This window comes from Cyprinus carpio, chromosome B19 (assembly GCF_018340385.1).
Source record: "Cyprinus carpio isolate SPL01 chromosome B19, ASM1834038v1, whole genome shotgun sequence".
NCBI lineage: Eukaryota > Metazoa > Chordata > Actinopteri > Cypriniformes > Cyprinidae > Cyprinus > Cyprinus carpio.
Window position 1 is genome coordinate 11606032 of NC_056615.1, and position 19915 is coordinate 11625946.

General features: G+C 38.5%; 1 protein-coding gene across 2 annotated transcripts in view; it reads right to left on the minus strand.

Annotated features, from left to right (window-relative positions):
• Window positions 1-681: 681 nt before the first annotated feature.
• Window positions 682-19915, minus strand: part of ptp4a2b (protein tyrosine phosphatase 4A2b) — a 37370-nt gene continuing 18136 nt past the window's right edge. Inside the window, exons 2-7 of one of the 2 annotated variants that reach the window (XM_042745708.1) lie at window positions 13312-13588; window positions 12910-13018; window positions 12723-12815; window positions 3806-3936; window positions 2295-2369; window positions 682-1802 (exon numbers count right to left, since the gene is read on the minus strand). In XM_042745708.1, coding sequence (XP_042601642.1) covers window positions 1691-1802; window positions 2295-2369; window positions 3806-3936; window positions 12723-12815; window positions 12910-13018; window positions 13312-13316 — 525 coding nt within the window. In that variant the 5' untranslated portion in view covers window positions 13317-13588 and the 3' untranslated portion in view covers window positions 682-1690. Of the gene's footprint in view, window positions 1803-2294; window positions 2370-3805; window positions 3937-12722; window positions 12816-12909; window positions 13053-13311; window positions 13589-19915 lie in introns of both variants that reach the window. The other variant, XM_042745709.1, reaches the window with a different exon arrangement.

The following is a 19915-nucleotide window of genomic DNA, read 5'->3' on the forward strand; positions in this document are numbered from 1 at the left end:
ATAATCCGAATTCCATTTTTGTGCTACTAACACTTAAGAGACCCAGGCTTTAGCGCTGTCATTTCCTATTTAATTTGATTGTGCATGAGAACTCGACACATACATGATAAACTTTGTATCCTACATCTGCCAGTAGGTGTAGAAATTGAAAATAAATAGGTCATTTCCCAACTTCCTGTGGATTTTCTACCATGTGACTGACTTAAATATTTCAAGAGTTTAGTCATCTTCCATCTGCACTATCACTCTTCACACTAGAAATGCCACATGAGTGGTTTCCTTTATGTATGAGTCATTGATCAGTCAGGACCTTTCTGACCAGAAAGTCCTGGTGTGGAAAAGCCTCATGGAGTCAAATGAGTCATATTTGGTTTGTCTTTCAATGACCACTGAGAGTGGTACATTCTGGGTCATGTACTGTTTGAACAAACACACACACACACACATCTTTTTTTCCTTTCTCTTTTATAGAACAGCAATCACACAGATTTCTCTTTCAGCTGCAGGTGACAGTACACATCACTTCCACCAAAATATTTTTCACATTATCTTCCGCCATAATTTCAGATGTTATCTTGAAGGTGGCCATAAAAATCAGTCATCATGAAGTGACTCATCTGCCAAGCACAGTAAATAGCTAACATATTACAGGAAAGAACACGCAACGAAAACAGGCCAGTATCAATTTCAATTCATTTATTTGTCTTAAAACCAAGGTGAAGTGGGGGTGTTTTCAAAATGGGCACAATGATTAAAACAAACAAAAACAAAATTAAAATAAAAAAACCCAGAGCTGACCAGTCTCCTGCCTCTCACTTCCTTCAGTGTCTGTGGGGTGACCGATAAAGTGCACACATTATGTGTGGGGTGTCACAGTCAGGCCAACAGTAAAGCTTTTTACTGAGCAGCTATAGAAAGTGAGTACCTAAGACAAGCCATGTATCCTCCTGTATTTGAATTTAGATGTAGGACGGTCCTAAGGGTGAGGGCTTTTCTAAGCTGGACTGAATATTGCACTCCCCAGAGATAAAGAAATCGAGAGAAAATAACATGGCTCCATAAAAGAAAGTAAAGTGTCCTAACCCCACCCACACTCCTGACAAGACACACTAATTATAGTAAATAAATACAGCTGACATATTTAAAACCTAGGCTAACCCGAAATTAAAAGGGGGCAATTGCTGCATTTGAGAGGAACTTCTTAAAAATGTTGTTTTGTGCAAAAATATAATATGCCTACTTCAGAGTTGTGTCTGTAACAAAATTGGCTATTGTGTGTGGAAATTACAAAAAAAAAAAAAAATTTTTTTTTAAAGGAACATGCCCAGCAATAAGTCTTAATACAAATCACCAATGACAGCAAATGTAAATCTTTTCAGCATGGTTCAAAGTACTCGTTCTGAAAGAACACAAAATAAAAAGTCATCACATTATCAGAAATTTGGGAAATCAGGGGAACTTGTGTAAATTCTTGCCCGTGACCGTTAACGCTGGTTAACCAACCAGGTTGTGGGATCATCTGTGTGCTTTGACCCTGCTCTCTGATACTGCTGGAGAATCCATAGATCAGCTTTCATTCATTACATCTCTGTGATCAATTAGCATGATTCATTTGATAAAATCACCACAATTATAACCCACAGCTCTTGAAATTCCCACTGTTGTTTTGTATGACTAACAGAATGACACACTACTGGACACAGCAGTTGTGACCGTTGGCATCCTTGAACCGCAGACGCATCTTGGGTCTGTATTTTTCAAGGTAAAGAAGCTGCTTGGAGTTGAAGGCTCCACGTCTCTTCCTAAAAAACAAACAAAAACATTAGTTCAGTTTGAAGGCTGAAATTACTTTTGCCCAGATTTATGTGCCACTTTCAGTCCAGAGGTGTCAATGCTAGATGCAGAATGTCAGACCGTCTGCCAATACTGGGCAGTTGGTATGAAGGGCACAGATTCTGATTTTTTTTTTAAGCTTCAGACTATGATTCCATCCAGTCAGAGAATATGAAACTTGTTTAAATATTTTGAGCCGATTGTAGAACACATGGTTTTGATTTGTTATGTGTCTTCTAGCAATGAGGCATGTATTTCTGTCTGTGTTTGTGTCAAGAACTACTTCAGATAATGGTCATGTATGATCCTCAGTTGACTAATATATGATGCCCAGTTTTTCCCAAGTGTATGACATCTGGTGTTTTAAAAACTGTTGAGATTTAAAAATTTGTGTGGTGTATTCCAACCTTAAAACAGAAGTTAGAATGTCAAATGTATATCAAGGAGAAATCACTACTTACTGTCTTATAAACTGCACCGCATCTTCATACTTCATTCCACACTCAATTAAGGCCAAAGCCACCAGAACAGGTGCTCTATGAAAATTAGAAGAAAATTTTTTTCAATGCAATGCAAGTTTTCAATAAACAAACTTATAGCTTGGTGAAAAAAAAATTCAAAATAAATAAATGACCTTTTTTAAGGTCATGAATTTTTGCACCTGCATCAACAATGATCAAATCAGTGTGTGCCATCTTTGGAAGCTCATAAACAATTAATGCTTGTGTACACAGAGAAAACTGTATTCTGAGACGTTTGTGTACATAAAAAGGTCAAGAGTTGAGAAGGCAGTCTGTAGTTGAGTTCTCACACACACCCTCACCAAAAAACGCTCAACAAACAACAACAACAACAAAAACAACACTTCTACGCTTGGAGAGCAGCATGACCACAGGCTTGTTTTAAATGGTGCTGCTGTTTTTCCCTAAAGGAACTGGTGTAAACTGAGCTTAGGAAAATTAATGCAAGAGTACAGAGTGCACTGTACTGCAAACAATGTTGGTTACACCATACTAACACCAGCAGGTCACAGACGCTTACCTTCTCTAGTTTAGACTGGTTACTGTCGTGTGTGTGTGTGTGTGTGTGTGTGTGTGTGTGTGTGTGTGTGTGTGTCAGCAGGCTCAAACAGAGGTGAGGGAGGCTGAATGCTAAATATCCAAAAGTTAGCAAGTGTTTGAGAACACAAGTGGGTATCATATGCAAGCTACTTGTTACACAACAAATTCTTGACAAGTCATGGGTTGCTTGAGCAATGCATCAACTCATCTATCTTAACTAGAAGCCCAGTATAATCAGGCAGGTGTTGGGTTTACCTGACTCTGAGTGAACATTTACATAAAACACATTCTGGAGTCATTCTCACTGTCTAGTTGGTTGTTACCCATTCATAGGATGTAAAGAGTGGATTCAATACAACGTGTGAATGTGCTTAACATTCTTACTGTCTTGTTTGGGCTCAGTATATTGTTATTTTTTTTAAAGAAATTAATTAATTAGATTCAATATACTGATCAAAAGTGACAATAAATACAATTTTAATTCTAAAAAAGATTTCTATTTTAAATTTATGCTGTTCTTTTGCACTGTTCATCAAAAAATCCTGAATAAAGATTATCAGATGCCAAAAAATATTATAGATATAAATATTAAGCAGAACAACTGTTTTCAACACTGATGATAAGTTATGTTTATTTAGCACCAAATCAGTATATCAGAATGATTTCTGAAAGATCACGTGACACTGGAATTAATTAGATTTCATAGAACATTCAAACAGAAAACTTATTTTGAATTTCACCATATTACAGCTTTTACTGTATTTTTGATCACATAAATGCAGCCTTGGTAAACATAAGAGACTTCTTAAGACAATATATATGTTGTATCACTAGAGCTATAGAAGGAGGGACTAACCCTTTTCTCCGAGTTAGACAAATCTCAAGAAGCACATTGAATATACAACACTAACCGGCCCAACCCTGCAACACAGTGAACGGCAATGCAGCATCCTGGCTCCTCTCGGAACTTAGTCTTCAGTAGGTTTAACCAATCATCTACAATCTGGGTTGGGGGCGGAGCTCCATCATCAAAGGGCCAGTCCTGCAGCCATAGAAAAAAAAAAAAAAATGCAATTTAGATTTTGCTGAAACAATTTAATGTCTTGTGTACATCTCAGAGCATTTACATTTAGTCATTTTGCAGACACTTTTATCCAAAGCGACTTACAATTGTGGAATACATAAAGTGATTCCTCTTAATGGTGGGGTGTGTATTTTTTCAAAAACGCTTTAGAAAACAGAGTCGGGCCGAGAACCAAAGCCAACTTGTAGCCAATCAGCAGTAAGGGGCGTGTCTACTCATGATGGGGACGAGAGAGTGCTCAGTGCACAGGACGGACATTAGCTGAGCCGAGCGATGACAAAAATAAGAGATAGCAGATAGAAAACAAAAGAGGAAAACGTCTGTGGAACAAAAGAAGAATTACGATAAGGCATGTAGTAGGACCCGTGTAAATTTTGGATCAGCTTTCCAGCGCTGGAGAGAACTCAAGGAGCAGGAAGGCCTGCGAGGTTGCTTTGTTTCTTCTCGATAGGTGAGTAACATTGGTTTTGCTTTGTTTCACAGAACTAATATATGCTGGCTTTGGCATGAATATGCTTGTGTGTCATGTTCGCTTGTTTGTTCATCTGCAATCGTATTGTCGTTCCCTTCAGCTATGATAAAGACACATTAATTTCCACACCTAATAAGCCTGGAGCATCTAAACCTCCTCCACTGTCTGTTTCAAGCATCAGCATCCAAAGTGTGTCCGAAAAGTAAGATAATACGTTTAATACAGCAGATTCTGTCATAATTGTTGCCTGTGTTGTGTATGTATGTGTGGGGCAGAGCTATCAAAATAGGGGCGAGACCCTTATGGGGAAGGGGCGTGTTTGTTTTGGTGATTTGAAATATCAACACTGGCTACCAGAAATCACTTACCCCAACTTTAAAGAGGCAAACAGACACAGGAAGTGCTCGTAATACAAAGATTCAGGCATTGTTCATATAAGTACAAGCTAGAAAGGGAAGGATTAAATAAAGAGTTTTTTTTTTTTCTTTCTTTATTTAGGATTTAGTCAAGTAGCGTCGAAAGAGACGAGTTTTCAGCTGTCGCTTGAAAAGTGTCACGGATTCCGCAATCCGGATAAGGGTGGGAAGATCATTCCACCAGCCAGGAATGGTGAACAATAATGTTCTGGAAAGTGATTTTGAGCCTCTCTGTGATAGTACAACGAGGCTTCGCTCCCTAGACTTCTCAGACTTCTGGAGGGGATGTAGATTCGTAGTAGTGAGTGGAAGTAGGCGGGTGCTGAGCCTGTGGCTGTTCTATATGCAAGCATCACTGTCTTGAACTTAGTGCGAGCTGCACCTGGTAGCTCTTGCCGCTGCTTTCTGAATCATTTGTAGAGGTTTGATTGTGCTTGATGGAAGTCTAGCCAGAAGAGCACTGCAGTAGTCCAGCCTAGAAATGACAATGGCCTGGACAAGAAGTTGTGCAGCATGCACAACTGATCTGATCTTTCTGAGGTTGTGCAATGCAAACCTACAAAATCAAGCAGTCTTTGCAATGTGGTCTTTGAAGGTCAGCTGGTCATCAAAGATTACACCAAGATTTCTGACCGAAGTTGATGGGGTAATTGTAGAAGTCCCTAGCAGGATGGTGAAATCATGCTGTAGAGTTGGAGTGGCAGGGAAGACAAGAAGCTCAGTCTTTGCCAGGTTGAGCTGTAGGTGATGTTCTTTCATCCATGCTGAGATGTCCACCAGGCAGCCTGAAATCCGTGCAGCTACTGTTGGATCATCTGGTTGAAATGAGAGATAAAGCTGTGTGTCATCAGCATAGCAATGGTAGGATATGTGGATTGTATATGGAGAAGAGGAGGGTTCGAAAAACTGAGAAGGTTCAAAATCACTGAGGAACCCCAGTGACTAGTTGATGTGCTTTGGATACCTTCCCTCCCCAGGCCAGCCTGAAAGACCTCCCAGTGAGATAGGATTCAAACCAGGACTTCAGCAGAGAAAGCAAAGACTGATAGATATGGAGGTCTGACGGATCTTTTGATTTACACCATTTTCTCTCTGCTGCCCTGAGTTCGGTCTGATGCTCATGAAGAACATCGGATAACCACAGGTTAGAAGGGGCAGTCCGTGCTGGCCTGGAGGAGAGAGGACAAATATGGTCTAGACAAGAGGTTACAGTAGAGCATAAAGTGTCAGTTGCTGCATTCACATCTAGAGATGAGAAATGGGTAGGTGAGGGAAGAGAAGAGGATACTACAGAGGAAAGATTGGAGGGGGAAAGGGAGCATAGGTTTCTCATAAAAGTAACCGTTATAGGGGTTGGTGGCACACAGGTAGAAAAATGTAGTTTAAATGTAATGAAGAAATGGTCAGAGCTACAGTATGTAGGAGTTCTACCAAAATGTTAAAATGTTGTCTGTAATATAATTGCATATGTAAATTAAGTCAAGTAGGTTGCCTGATTTGTGCATGCTTGTAGTTGTAAGTCGTTTAAGATAAAAGAAAGCAAGGAGTGAATGGACATCTGTAGCATAAGGCTTGTCCAGATGAATGTTGAAGTCGCCAAACACTAAAAGTGGACTGCCATCCTCCGGGAATGAGGACAGCAGCCCATCCAACTCCTCTAGGAAGGCGCCTAGAACTTGCCCAGGAGGGCGGTAAATTACCACAACCTGGAGTTTTATAGGAGCTGTTACAGTAATCGCGTGAGATTCAAATGAGTTAAAATTGCATAGGGGAGAGTGCTAGAGGGAACATTCACAAAGTAAAACAGCTGAAGAACTTGAAATGTTTCACATTAGGCCTTGCAGAATTTGCCTGTGGAGCAAGGCACTGAGGGAGAGCAGAGCATTCTCATTAACTGTTTTTGGGCAGAAGGCCACAGAGATCTGGCCTCCTCCCAGCCAAAACGCACAAAAAGCGAGAAAGGGCTGAGAGGAGAGGAGAGAAATACGCAGAGACAAAGCAGAAGTGGACGGACCAAGGAGATTAAGATGTAACGTGAGGCTGAAAAGAGAAGATCAATAATGAGAGCCATCAGGAGGAGTACAGGGGACAGAGAGGAGTTTGCGGCAAGATGTATCTGTTTTACCAAAATGACACACAAATCTAATGTCATCCTAAGGGAGTACGGTGGTTTTCTGGTAAATCCATTTACATCTCTAAACACAGCTTAGGACAGCATTAATTATCAACAGTTTCATGTAGTTATCTCGGCCTGCTTTCCATTTCCTCTTCGAATATACCAAGATCTAAGATGAAAATAAATGAGAACAAATGCACAGAGTTGTGTTAGGCTATTTTGATTACCCCATTACAGTCACTTTATAGTCAGAGCGCGGGTTTGGCTAGATGTATTTGGAGGTTATTGCTCACGTCTTGTTCTGCACATATCCAAATGTTTCCATATTCGCAATGTATCTGAATGTTAAACTATAACATTTTTTATTTTTTTAATGTAAACTAGACGGAAAAGATCATACTTTGATATGACCATTCCATTTGCTGCACTACTATTATTTATTTTTTATATATTTTATTTTTTATATTTTTCAGTTTAATTGATTTTTATTTATAAAATTGTATTTAATTTAAACATTTAAGTTTACATTTATGTTCCAACAAACTTGAAAAATTCTGCTTGATAAATGCTCTAAAACTTATGTAAATGATTGACTTATATTATATAATTATATATATAATTACCTGTTTTATATATTTAATACTTGGTCAGTTTATTGATTTGTTTGGTTAACTTTAGATAATTTTTTTATTTTTAATACCGTGCAGTGCACAAAATTAAGATTCGAGAGATGGTTCAAGTCAGTGCTCAATAAATGATGATAAGTTTAGAAATGTTGTGCATCCACTTACTATTAGTGTGATATTTTAGCATGCAAATGAAGGGGAAAACTTCAAAAAAAAACCCCTAAAAATCGGCAGCACATATCGGCCATCGGCTGACCCTGACCTCTAAACATCGGCTATAGAAAAACCCATATCGGTCGATCTCTAGTGCTCACCCTGTGGTCTGTGTGGGTCCTAATGCCAGGGACACTATACTGTAAAAAACACCGTCCTTTGGACGAGACGTTAAACCGAGGTCCTGACTCTCTGTGGTCATTAAAACTCCCAGGATGTCTTTTGAAAAAGAGTAGGGGTATAACCTCGGCATCCTGGCCAAATTTGCCCATTGGCCTCCTTATTATCCCCATACACTGATTTGCTTCATCACTCGGTCTCCTTTCCACCAATAAGCTGGTGTGTGGTGGGCATTCTGGCTTAACATGGCTGCCGTCGCATCATCCAGGTGGATGCTGCACACTGGTGGTGGTTTGAGGACACCCCCCCCCCCCCCCTTCATGTAAACGCGCTTTGAGTACCCAGAAAAGCGCTATATAAATGTAACATTATTATTATTAAATAAATATGCGAAACGAAACTATAAACTGTCTTACCAGTTTTTATAGGCCTTAATATGAAGCTTGTCGCATGTTTAGGACAAACTGGATTATGCACTTTCTCCACAGCAGCTCAGTCTGTGTCCTCCGCCTCATTATTGCCTCATATCAAATCGCTTATAAAGAAAATATCGATATATCGTACAAACTCGATATACCGCCCAGCCGTTGAGACTGGTGCTTGGAAACGTTAAAGAGAAAGCCTGTGTGGGCGAGTATGATAGATAATGGAAACGGACTGTCTATGCAGCTGTCTGGGCTGCAGCTCACAGCAGTCTCTCACTTTCTATGCTCCTTAAACATGCAATCCCTAGTTTCCCATCAAGCCTTATTCTTTCTTTATTTAGTTATTCCCTGTGTCAATTGTTAGTGAGCCACTTCCAAAGAAAAATGGACAAGGTGCACTGTGTTTAACTTGAATAGCAGGGATGTAAATCTTTACACAGGTATTGGATTACAGCTGCAGTTAGATAGATGCCATGGGCCATGTATCACTCACACACACAAACACATTATGTTGACTGTTAACACACTACCGTGACAGTAAACTTTAAACTACGCTGTACCTTCTCTTTAAGGAAGTAAGGATATTGTTCCCCTTCTAAAACCCTTGGCTTCCTTATTTCCAAATAACATTCCGTAGGTCATGGAAAATGATCAATTACATAAAAGGGAACAAAAGCAAAGGTTGAAATTTCCTCTTTAAAATGAGAAACTTTGGCTTGCCTATATCTCCATATATAGCTGCTTTTAATACATTTGTAGCAGTCAATATATCTTCCGTTTACAAACCTAGAATGTAAAGTACAGGTGATTATAGATGGTAAATAAACTGGGAGGCCTATCTTGGAGGTGTTATGGAAATTTTTAAATTTGCATTGACTGATCTCACTGAAATACATTTATCTAACATATATCTTTTTATAATCATTAATCAGTAATCAATTAGTATTCAATGATCAAGGTATTGTGTAGTCTAGAGAGTACATGGGTTTTCGTGTAAATCTTAAAGGGATACTCCACCCCAAAATGAAAATTGTCATTAATCACTTACCTCCATGAGGATGTCAACAGTCTCCTCTGTGTCTCTCCATATCACCATATGCTGCGTATGCTCTTCTGTATCATCCGTGCCACAAAGATGCACTGTTTTCTTTCAAATCAAAGCTAAATACACATAGAAACAGGGCATCCTTGTGGGGCGGATGATACAGAAGAGCCTACGCAGCATACAGTGATATGGAGAGACACAGAGGAGACTGTTGACAAAGGAATTGTTGAATAAAGTCATTATTTTTGCTTTCTTCGCTTACAAGAAGTGTTCCCGTCACTTCATATTATCCAGATTTCATGTCTGATGTCAGATGGAATATTCTGACGACGACTTGACAGTTTATGGGACAGTCACAGGCCTCCCAGTTTTCATCCAAAATAACTTAAATTGTGTTCTGAAGACGAACAAAGCTTTTACGGGTTTGGAACGACATGGGGATAAGTGATTAATGACAAAATTTTCATTTTGGGGTGGAGTATTCCTTTAAGGGGTCACTCAGCTAGTTTGAATTTGCCAGGTGTGTGCATACGTGTCAGTCTTTACATGTTTTTATGAACGTTAGCAATATGTATCAGATATGACATGGCGTGAATGATTGAGGCGACTCTCCAGGGAGCCTCTTGGTTGGTCGAAGGCTGAGTAACCAAGGAATTTCAGTCATCTTGAAATGTAACTGTTGTCTTTATAAGCTGCTGTACGCCTGTTTGTTCATCTCTTTGCTCAAAGACAGCAAGCTATGTGTAAACCAGATCATTTTCTTCAGAAAATTAAAGCAAGACAGACAAACTCAGTTTGGTTTTTCATTCTCAGTCTTCACAATTATTTTATTACTTTATTAAATCAGAATTCTGGCAACACAAGCCTATCTATCTACCTTTTCCAGCAGGGTCAGAACAAGATAATGTCAAGTGTAAATAAAGACTCAACACGCTGAGTAAGTTTTTTCAAAAGCCACTGAGAGAATGAGACGTCTTTATTAGACACACACCCGAGATCAGGTCACAAAAAAGAATTTCAAACGAGACAAAGCAGTCACTAAAATTGAAGCACCGTTATTTCAATCCTCATTATACAATACCACGAGTATTTCTATTTGCATGGGAAAAGTTTTTAAAAATTTAAACATGTTGAATTTTTTTTTGCTTGGCATGCTTTCTGAGCACATCAAACTGAAAATTAAAAGAAAAGAGTAATACACTCCTGTTCAAAATTTTGGGGTCTGTAAGATTTTTCTTCATGTTTTTAAAAGAAGAATCCTACGTTCATTTATTTGAGCAAAGTTACATTGGAATATTTGTTAAAATAACCATTTTCTATTTGAATATTTTAAAATGTAATTAATTCTTGTGATAGCAAACTTACATTTTTACTATAAATTTTTAGCTATTACTCCAGTCTTCCGTGTCACATGATACTTCAGAAATCATTCTACCATGCTTATTGGGTGTTCAAGAAACATTTATTATTATTAATATTATTATTATTAATATTATTATTATTATTATTATTATTATTATTATTATTATAATAATATGATACTTTTCTTTCGGGGGTTCTTTGATGATTAGAAAGTTCAAAAGAACATAATTTGCTGAAAAAAAAAAAAAAAAAAAAAAAAACTTCTTGTAATTTCTTGTCCTCTATTTACTGTCACTTTTTGATCCTATTGACCCAAACTTTTGAACTGCAGTGTATATGAGCTCAATATTTTTCATTTAAACGTAAACATAAAAGGCACAGTAAATAGTAATGAACAGGGCTTAACAGTAACTATTGCTTGGGGCCAGTGTGGGAGTTTTGGACTAGCTGAAGAAACTATTAGTTGCCCTTTTGTGCCGGTGAATTACCACTGGGAGTTCCCAAGAGTGTAGCATAGGCATACATGTGCCTTTTTATAAAGCAAGGACAGCTGGTCTTGCAGAAAAGCACTGTCATTCAGTTTTGCAAAATAAGTGCCTTTTCTTTCCTTCCTCCCCTAAACACTGTTCTTTAGGGATGCACCGAAATTAAAATTCTTGGCCGAAACCGAAAACCGAAAAAGAGGAAACCAAGGCCGAAAACCGAAACACCGAAAGAAATTATGCCGATTATTAGTACCATTGCTTTATGGCTATGACTGTGTACTAACTTTACTAAAATCAAGGCATTGCCATTGCATAAATTAATATTAAAGTTTCAAAGAATAAATCAATTACAAATGATGCAAATATTTATTTAGTACATTGCAACAATAAAATTCAAACTAAAATGTTTAACTTGACCCTACTCATGTGTACATTGAAAAATAATGTACAGGCCTACTGGCCTGCAGAAAGGTTTTCAAATTAAATGTTCTCTCATAAAAACAAAGTGCATTTAGGTCAAGTGCATTTGAATTTTTTCTCTGTAGGACTACTACAAGAAAGTGCATTACTCCTCCATAGGCAAGAGGGTTATCACTTCTGGGGATGGGGACTTCAGACAGATAACCATCTAGCTGTTGAGCGGTTGAGCTTGTCATCTGCCTGACATTTGAGAAAGATTTGAGAGAGTGTATTTAAATAGGGCCAGGGCAGAAATAAACATTTATATCAAATTAAAAAAAAAATATCTAGCAGAAATATGGCTACAATCTGATATATAGTCACATATATAGTAGCCTAAGAACAGAATAGCCTACGTATTATTATTATTTGAGGCACTTTCTTGCAGGATTTCACTTAACATATCAGACAACGAGAGTGCAGAGAGATGAGTCTTTTTTTTCTGCGCTCTGATCTCCGTCTCCACGCGTGTTCTCCGCATCCATCCTGGATCATTTCTCGTGTGCACTGCTTTATTTCCGCATCCAAGTAATGGTGGTTATAACGCAGATAAAGTACAGTCGCGACAAAGTGCAGAGGATCCGAATAGATCTTAATAAAACATGTGCTGACAGACTTTAAGAGTGTACTTTTCTTTGTTTTCACTCCGTGGTCCGTCTCTTTAATGCTGCGATTAAAGGAATAACGTCCGCTACTGATGCATCAGAGGAGCTGATCTCTTTAGTTAGCTGCTCAAAGGGGGCAAGAAGAGAGAGAATGTTCTCTATTAAAACCCACTGGTTTGAAGTGAATGTCGCGGGGAGCTTGTGGTCTGCGCTATGCAGGTGCAGGTCGCGGTTTCTGATTGCGTCATCACAACATTTCGGCCGTATTTTTTCGGTGATAAAAGTCTTTCGGCCGAAAACCGAAAATGCACTTTTTGGCCATTTTCGGCCAAAAATTTTCGGTGGCCGAATATTCGGTGCATCCCTACTGTTCTTCAAATCTTCAATTAGATTTACTCACCAGGACCTGGATGCCCTCCTTCTCCACTGGTGCCTTGTCATAAGTGGCTTCACATACTCTCACCAATGTGTTCACCTCAAACTTCTTCAGCTCCTAAGGGGGGAGGCAGAGTGAAACGTGTGAGTAAGGATATTTGGATTTCCCCTTTCATGACAAACTCATTCACAAAAAGTGTTTTTTTTCTTACCTCAGTGAACTTGTTGAGAGTGGAGTTGGTGGGGTTGTGTGTGATGAGGAATTTCATGCAGTCATAGGAAATCTCAACAGCGGCAGGGCGGTTCATGTTGGCAAGACGTCTTTAAAACAATTACAATGAAGTACTTATAATTCCTGTTTGTTTAAAAAAAAAATCTTTGGCTCAGTTTTCAGCAGTATGAAAAAATAAATACAGACAAAAACAAAAAATATACTGGGTGGAATGGAGGGTGGACACTAGATTACTAGAAGTACATACAAAAGTCAAAAGGATGGTGATCTAGTCCACGATGTTCAAAAGATGTATAAAAAAATGGATGGGAAACTTGAAAGGAAAACTAAAGAAAAAAAGGAGACTATCCTTCAGTCATCCAATTCAGACAACTGAGATTACCCCATTCAGGAGAAGAGTTTCTAATTGGCTACAGGGAGAGAAAGCTGTAGGGAGGAAGTCAGACGGGCGTGTTTGAGGACTACACAGGATCCCAAAAGGGTATAGAAGAGACAGACTGGGCCCAGTGTGCTGGCTGTCAGGGAGGCTTCTGGGTAGCGTAGTCCCGCGGGTGGCTAGCAATTCACTTGTCCGCAAAGGTGAGGTGCTGAGCCTGGCAGAACTCTCCGCAGACGGTCACAAACGCCATATATGTGTGATCCGAATCGACACAGAAATGCTGGAGAGAGGGAGAAGGAAGATACAGTTAGAACAGAACGAAACATCTTTGAATGAGCAGTCATTTAGACATTCTGTAAATCCCTATACACATCTTATGAGTACTACTGCTCAGCTCTGACTGATGATTCACCCTTGCTGCTGCGTAAGCCAGTGACTCGTCCCATTGAAAAAGGCAATATGAAGCAGGCAGGTGACAACAGCAACTCTAGGACATCAAGGCACCCACGTCCTGATGTGGCACAAAACAATGTCTTGTGTCATCCAAATGCCACGTTTGCCTCTTAAATGGAGTCTTTTTCAAATCAAAAGCAGTGCACACTGGAGAAAAACAGAAGGGTAGATACTAGAGAGCGAATGAGAAAGGTTGACACGACAAAGGACAATACAGGGAGGGCTTGTTCATGAGTTTCTGAAAACTCTAAAGAGTTCGCAAGGATTAAAGTCAGGCAAAGCTTCAAACAGCCTCAACCAATCGTTTCACAGTCCCACGCTTCTCTACTCGACTCACCACCCCCATCTACACTAAAAGGACACCCATCAAAGTAACCAAGTCATCTTGGCTCCCTGTTCTGTAACAGATTGAATAACCACATTAAGAAAAAAAAAAGAAAAGAAAAAAAAAAAAAAACAGGACACACAATGCGAGTCTTTACAATACAAGACTTGACGAGACAGACAATTTAAAAAAAAAGAAGATCAGAAGACTTGGACTGTCAACAAGTTGCAATTCTCAGAAAGAAAGAGGCAGTCTCGAACGCTAGATCCAACAAATGAGGTTTAATAGACTGCAACAAAGAGAGAAGAAAGTGGTCCCTTCAAAACAGAAAAAGCAGCAAGTCTAGGATGCGATTATCTAATCAAAGGAGGACCAGAGCTAAAAAGCTCACTCAGGACTAGAAGACCACAAGTGCTTTTTTTAAAACATTCCCCAAGGGCCTGATGGTAAACCAATGGTTCAGATAGGATAATTGAGCTGCACAATGAAGCACAACCACACAAAGGAATAGGACGGGTGGAAAGAGATGCTACTGTGTTGCTGAGGTGCAAATGAGACGCAAATGAGACAATGACCCTGTTTACACCAGATATTAATATAATAGTCTTGGTTGATCTGACCATAGCATTAACATCTAGTGTTAACAAGTGTCTCATGTGAAGTCTGTCATAGACAAAAGCACTATTTGGTAGGGCTGTACATCATCAGCAAAGTCACGATACGAAACGCATCACGATCCAGAGGCCACGGTAAGATACGATACATATCACGATACATGATTGCACTGAATTTCACCTCTGAAGAATTTAGTAAAACAGCTGTTTATTAAACACTGCATACTATATGGTTGTTGCTAAGTATTGGAAGAACAGGGACTTGACCTCTGCATTATGAAGGGCCTCCATAACTGTACCACAGTACAATATAAGTAATGGCATATGTTTCATGTTTACACTGGGCAATTCCCACCAGGTACAATATTCTGATTGTTGCATCTCGATTTTAAGCCCATAAATAATAATGTACTCATTCTAATAAATTTATAGTCTATTGTAATGTACTCTTACTAATATATTTAAAAAAAAAATCATCTTAACATTGCACAAATTAACAGTTTCTACATTTAAAAAATTTAAATTAGATGATTTTTAAACTAATGCGCTGTCTTCTCTGTATCGCATCCGCACACGTTCAGTCACTAAAAAAAGATCACGTTGCAGCGGCACTCAGATATTCATCAGCAGCACAAACTTCTCAGTGCTGCCCCACAATTTTATCAATTAACAGCTTAATCGTAAAAATACATTTATATGGCACCTCATCAATAAAACTTATGGATTAGAATGACAATTTATTCACAGTTGAGAAGCTAGTATCCTATGAACCCGGGAATTTGCAGCTCTGTAAATACAATGTCATATGCTTGGTATAATGAGAATAAATTAATATTTATTAAATCGGAAAATAGACGTATCAGTACAAATAATTTTGCATTTTATCTATCAAAATGATGATTGTCATTAAAAATGTGGAGATTAGCAGAAATAACTTAATGCATCCTCTTATTTGCATAAGGTAAACATAAAGCTAATTGTTATAGGCTATATTTTTATGTATACAATTAGGGACGCACAATAAATATTGGCACAATATTAATGCGCATCTCATCAGAAAAGCCGGTTCTGTAACCAGCGGTAAATCTCTACATGTGCGTGCTTTCACGTGGAGCAGCATTTACTACACAGAGGCGTTGTTCATGGACAAGCTGCACAAAACGTGCAAAATATGATGGTGGTTTTGTGCAGCTTGTCAGTATTGTCATAGTACTTGTAATATTTATTGTGCATCCCTATATATAATTGTATATAATACATTTTAAAATTTTGTTGCATACCTGTTGCTCCGATAATAATAGGGGTGTCTGTTGAATTTCTGTCTCTAATAAATTCATTTACCCATTAAACTGTGCAACTTAATACCAGTACGAATATCAATATGATGTAATAGAATAATGCACACATATGAATTGCAAATGACATTAAATTTTTCTGAAATTATTTGTATTCAAATATCTGAATGCTTGTATTTATTGACAACTGTACAAATGTGAAGTAACTGAAAATTGAGGATGCAGTGCATCGTCAATGCATTGTGATGCATCGTGATATCGAATTGAACCGAATCAATGACATGACAACCGAACCGAACCGTGAGACCAATGTGGGTTCACACCCCTACATAATAACGACCCATTTCAAATGTTTACATGCCTTTCGTCTGCTTTTTGTTCTTAACAGCTTCCACTCACTGTGGTGGAACAATTCTGAAATATTATTTATGTAAATACTTTCCAGCATTTCAATAATAAATATGCATGCAAATTACAACAAAGTGCAACAGTTACTGCACAGTGTTTGGCAGTGGTCAGAAAGAATTCTAACAGTGAATTTTGAATCAATTTCATAAATGTAAAATGTGGATTCAGATGGCAAATAAATTACCACACAACCTTGGTTTTTGCCAAAAAAAAACAGCATGTAATTCAGTTTGGAAATTTTACACTGAGAAAAACACAGACAATCTGGATTTGGACGGCAATAAAAATCACTGACTTACCCCTGTAAATGTTGAAAATAACTTATGTCCCCACAAGAGACAATTCCCATTCAAATTGGCTAGTTTGGGAGTCTTTAAACAGATTTGAAAAACAAGATTCATAAGAAACAGCTCTCAGTGTTTGCCCTTATACAGATGACCTGTTTCCTCATTAATTGTTTGATATGTATATATTAAATTACTTCAAATTAATTAACAAATAAGTGATATTAGCAAGGAAAGTATTGCTTGATAAAAGCATTACTATGTAGTAACAACTTACAGATTACAGAATTCAGTATGACAACATGTAAAACAAAAATGGTTTGTAAATACTTTTATAAAGCAGCCCTCCTCTTACATTTTGACATACATAATAATTTTGTGAAGTTACAGTACTTTCACATAATCCTCCAGAAATCATTCTAATGTGCTGATTTGGTGCTCAAGAAACATTTCTTATTATCAACGTTAAAAACATGTGCTGCTCAATTTTTGTGAAAAGCTTTTTTTCATGATTGAAAACATTTCAATCATGAAAAATGAATTGACAACATTCATTTAAAAAAAAGACACTAAGTAAAATTACAACAAATACAAATGTCAGCACACTGTTACTCCCAGATATACAGTTATTTTATTTAAGAACAATTTTACATTTCAAAGCCTTTGTTTTAGTGTTGATTTATAGGTGGTAGTATTGTTAATTAGGGACTGCAGAATGCAATCATGTTTACTCTACAAATACAACTTTGTCACATTAATTTCTCACCACCTCACAATGTGGTTTTAGACACAAAATGTTTTTAACACTGATCACCAAAATGCATGCAAATACCAAGCGTAAGCAATGCCAATAAAAGCTCTATAAGAAGCCATACAGTCAGGGATGCAGCTGTGTGAAATGGTGTTCCTGTGAAGGCCCTACTTCCTCCTCCTATACTTTTACCAGGAACTCATGCAAATAAAACCACATTTGCAAGCCACTCCTGTAATTGCTATTACCAGAACAGAAAAAATGAGTGCAAAGAAAGAAACAGTAAGACACAAAAAAAAGAAAGAAAAGGCAGATGGGCAGGGGAGGGGAAAAAAAAGCAAGTTTTGGTTTTTGGTTACAAATCACCAGGAGCTTTCTGCCGTTTAAAGTCACTTGGTAATCGCAAAGCCAGCACTAACACACAATCTTCTCTCACATGACCCTACTAGCACTTAGAGGTCACGCGTTCAAACTATGCATAACCGGACCTGTCTGGTAAGACATTCAGTTTCTCTTTAACACCGGAGGTGAGCCAGTGTGAAGGCTCTGCTGTGTCACACGTACACCCTGCTCAGTTCCCCTGCCGCTTATACAAACACTCACACACATCAGCTGCCTTGTGCATGAACGAACAGAGGAATGGAAAAAAAAGGAAGACTTCTCAGAAATGACAGTTTCATGTTGCCCACTGTTTTGTGAAATACTGTTGCTTGTTATCTAGAGGAGAGGTCACTTGGTGCAGAACTTTGCCTATCTCTTCATTTGCTCTCTCCCATGCCTGGCTCTATCTAAGCCCTCTTTCCTTCGATCCTATGCAGCAGAGAGTTTGAAAGTCCATGTGGCCGCTCCTGTCATAGTCTAGGAGTGTAGTGTACATTGTGATAATGAGTGCTCTATCGGAGATCACAGCAGCCCAAACAGGTGATAGAAGCAGTACAGACTGTTTTACGTAGCAAGACTGAGCATATCCCATACTGTAAGAGCATCTTAATCTATCCATGCTGAATTAATTTTAGGGATTTAGGACTCCTAAAAAAAAAGCACTTGTAGGAACAGTTGCAGGAAAGTGTGACTCATGTTGTTACATAAACACTAAGGCAGTACTTCTCAAACCTGTCCTGGAGGACCCCCTACCCTGCACATTTTGTATGTCTCCCTAATCAGACACACCTAATTTAGTTCTTGCAGTCTCTACTAACGAGCTGATGAGTAGAATCAGGTGTGTTATATAAGGGAGACATACAAAAGGTGCAGGGCAGGGTGGCCTCCAGGACAGGTTTGGGAAGCACTGTACTAAGGTAATAGGGGTGAGTGTGAATATCTATTAGGGTTGGGCCAATAGACGATGCCTAAGCTGACATCGTGATTCCTTCCCCTCGCGCCCCACCCCCTCTCCAGCAATCCGCCGCATCCCAGTTCAGTGTTCGGAAAGGAAAGAAGTGTAATACAGAAACCCTAAAGGGAATAAATAGCCTATGAGATGGGATCTTGCAATTATATCGTTGGGTAAGTATAGGCAACTGTATGTAAATTGCGGGCATCAGGGAGCCGCTATTGAAACCGCTTTCGATTGCGTGCTCTCATTTTACTTTCACTTTCACTTTTGAGATTCGCGATCACAAGGACTATGGAGCGGCAGTACTTACCACACATTTGACAACATTAGATGTTTGTCATTAGTGCTCAGGATCTGCAAATCATTCACCATCGTCCTATCGGAATTTCCCCTTACTCAGTGAATGTGGTAGTGTTGACCCTGAACTTCGGTATCAAGTCGGTACAAAAAAAATGAAAACCTTACGGTACCAGGTTTTTCTCTTCATAAAAGCACTGAGACGTGGCAACCTCAAAAGGTGGAAAAACACAAAACTAACAAAACATTTTAAAGACAGACATCCAGATCAAATTAAAGACTTTAAGCAAGTAAGTTTCATTTTATTTTTTAATATGTTTACCATACATTGATTTATTTGTGGTCGCCCGCCACAATATCAAAACTGACCACCACAAATAGATTTTCCAAAAGGCTTTGGCTTTGTGGAATTAACATAAGCACTGCAGTCAGTCGAAATCCAGTGCGGGTGTTTTTATATTACTCTATTTCTAAAGGAAAGCGACTGTCTTCAGAAATTTATGGATATCATTTTCATTTCATCTTGCCTATAATGCCTGAGCAGTGTTTGTGAGCGCAGCGCTTATTTGATTACAGCCATTACTGGAGAAACCTCTATCTCTCCTGCTCTACAAGCTCCTCCTGCTGGCAGGGAATGAATTTGAACATATATATATATATATATATATATATATATATATATATATATATATATATATATATATATATATATATATCACCACAAATAGAGTGCAAGTCTCAGTCTGTCGAGTAAACAAAAAAATTTACTAGTCAGCGGCGATTCAATTGCCAAGGTGTCCGTAGAGGGTTGGCCAAGAAAACTACAATCTCAAGAAAATACTGA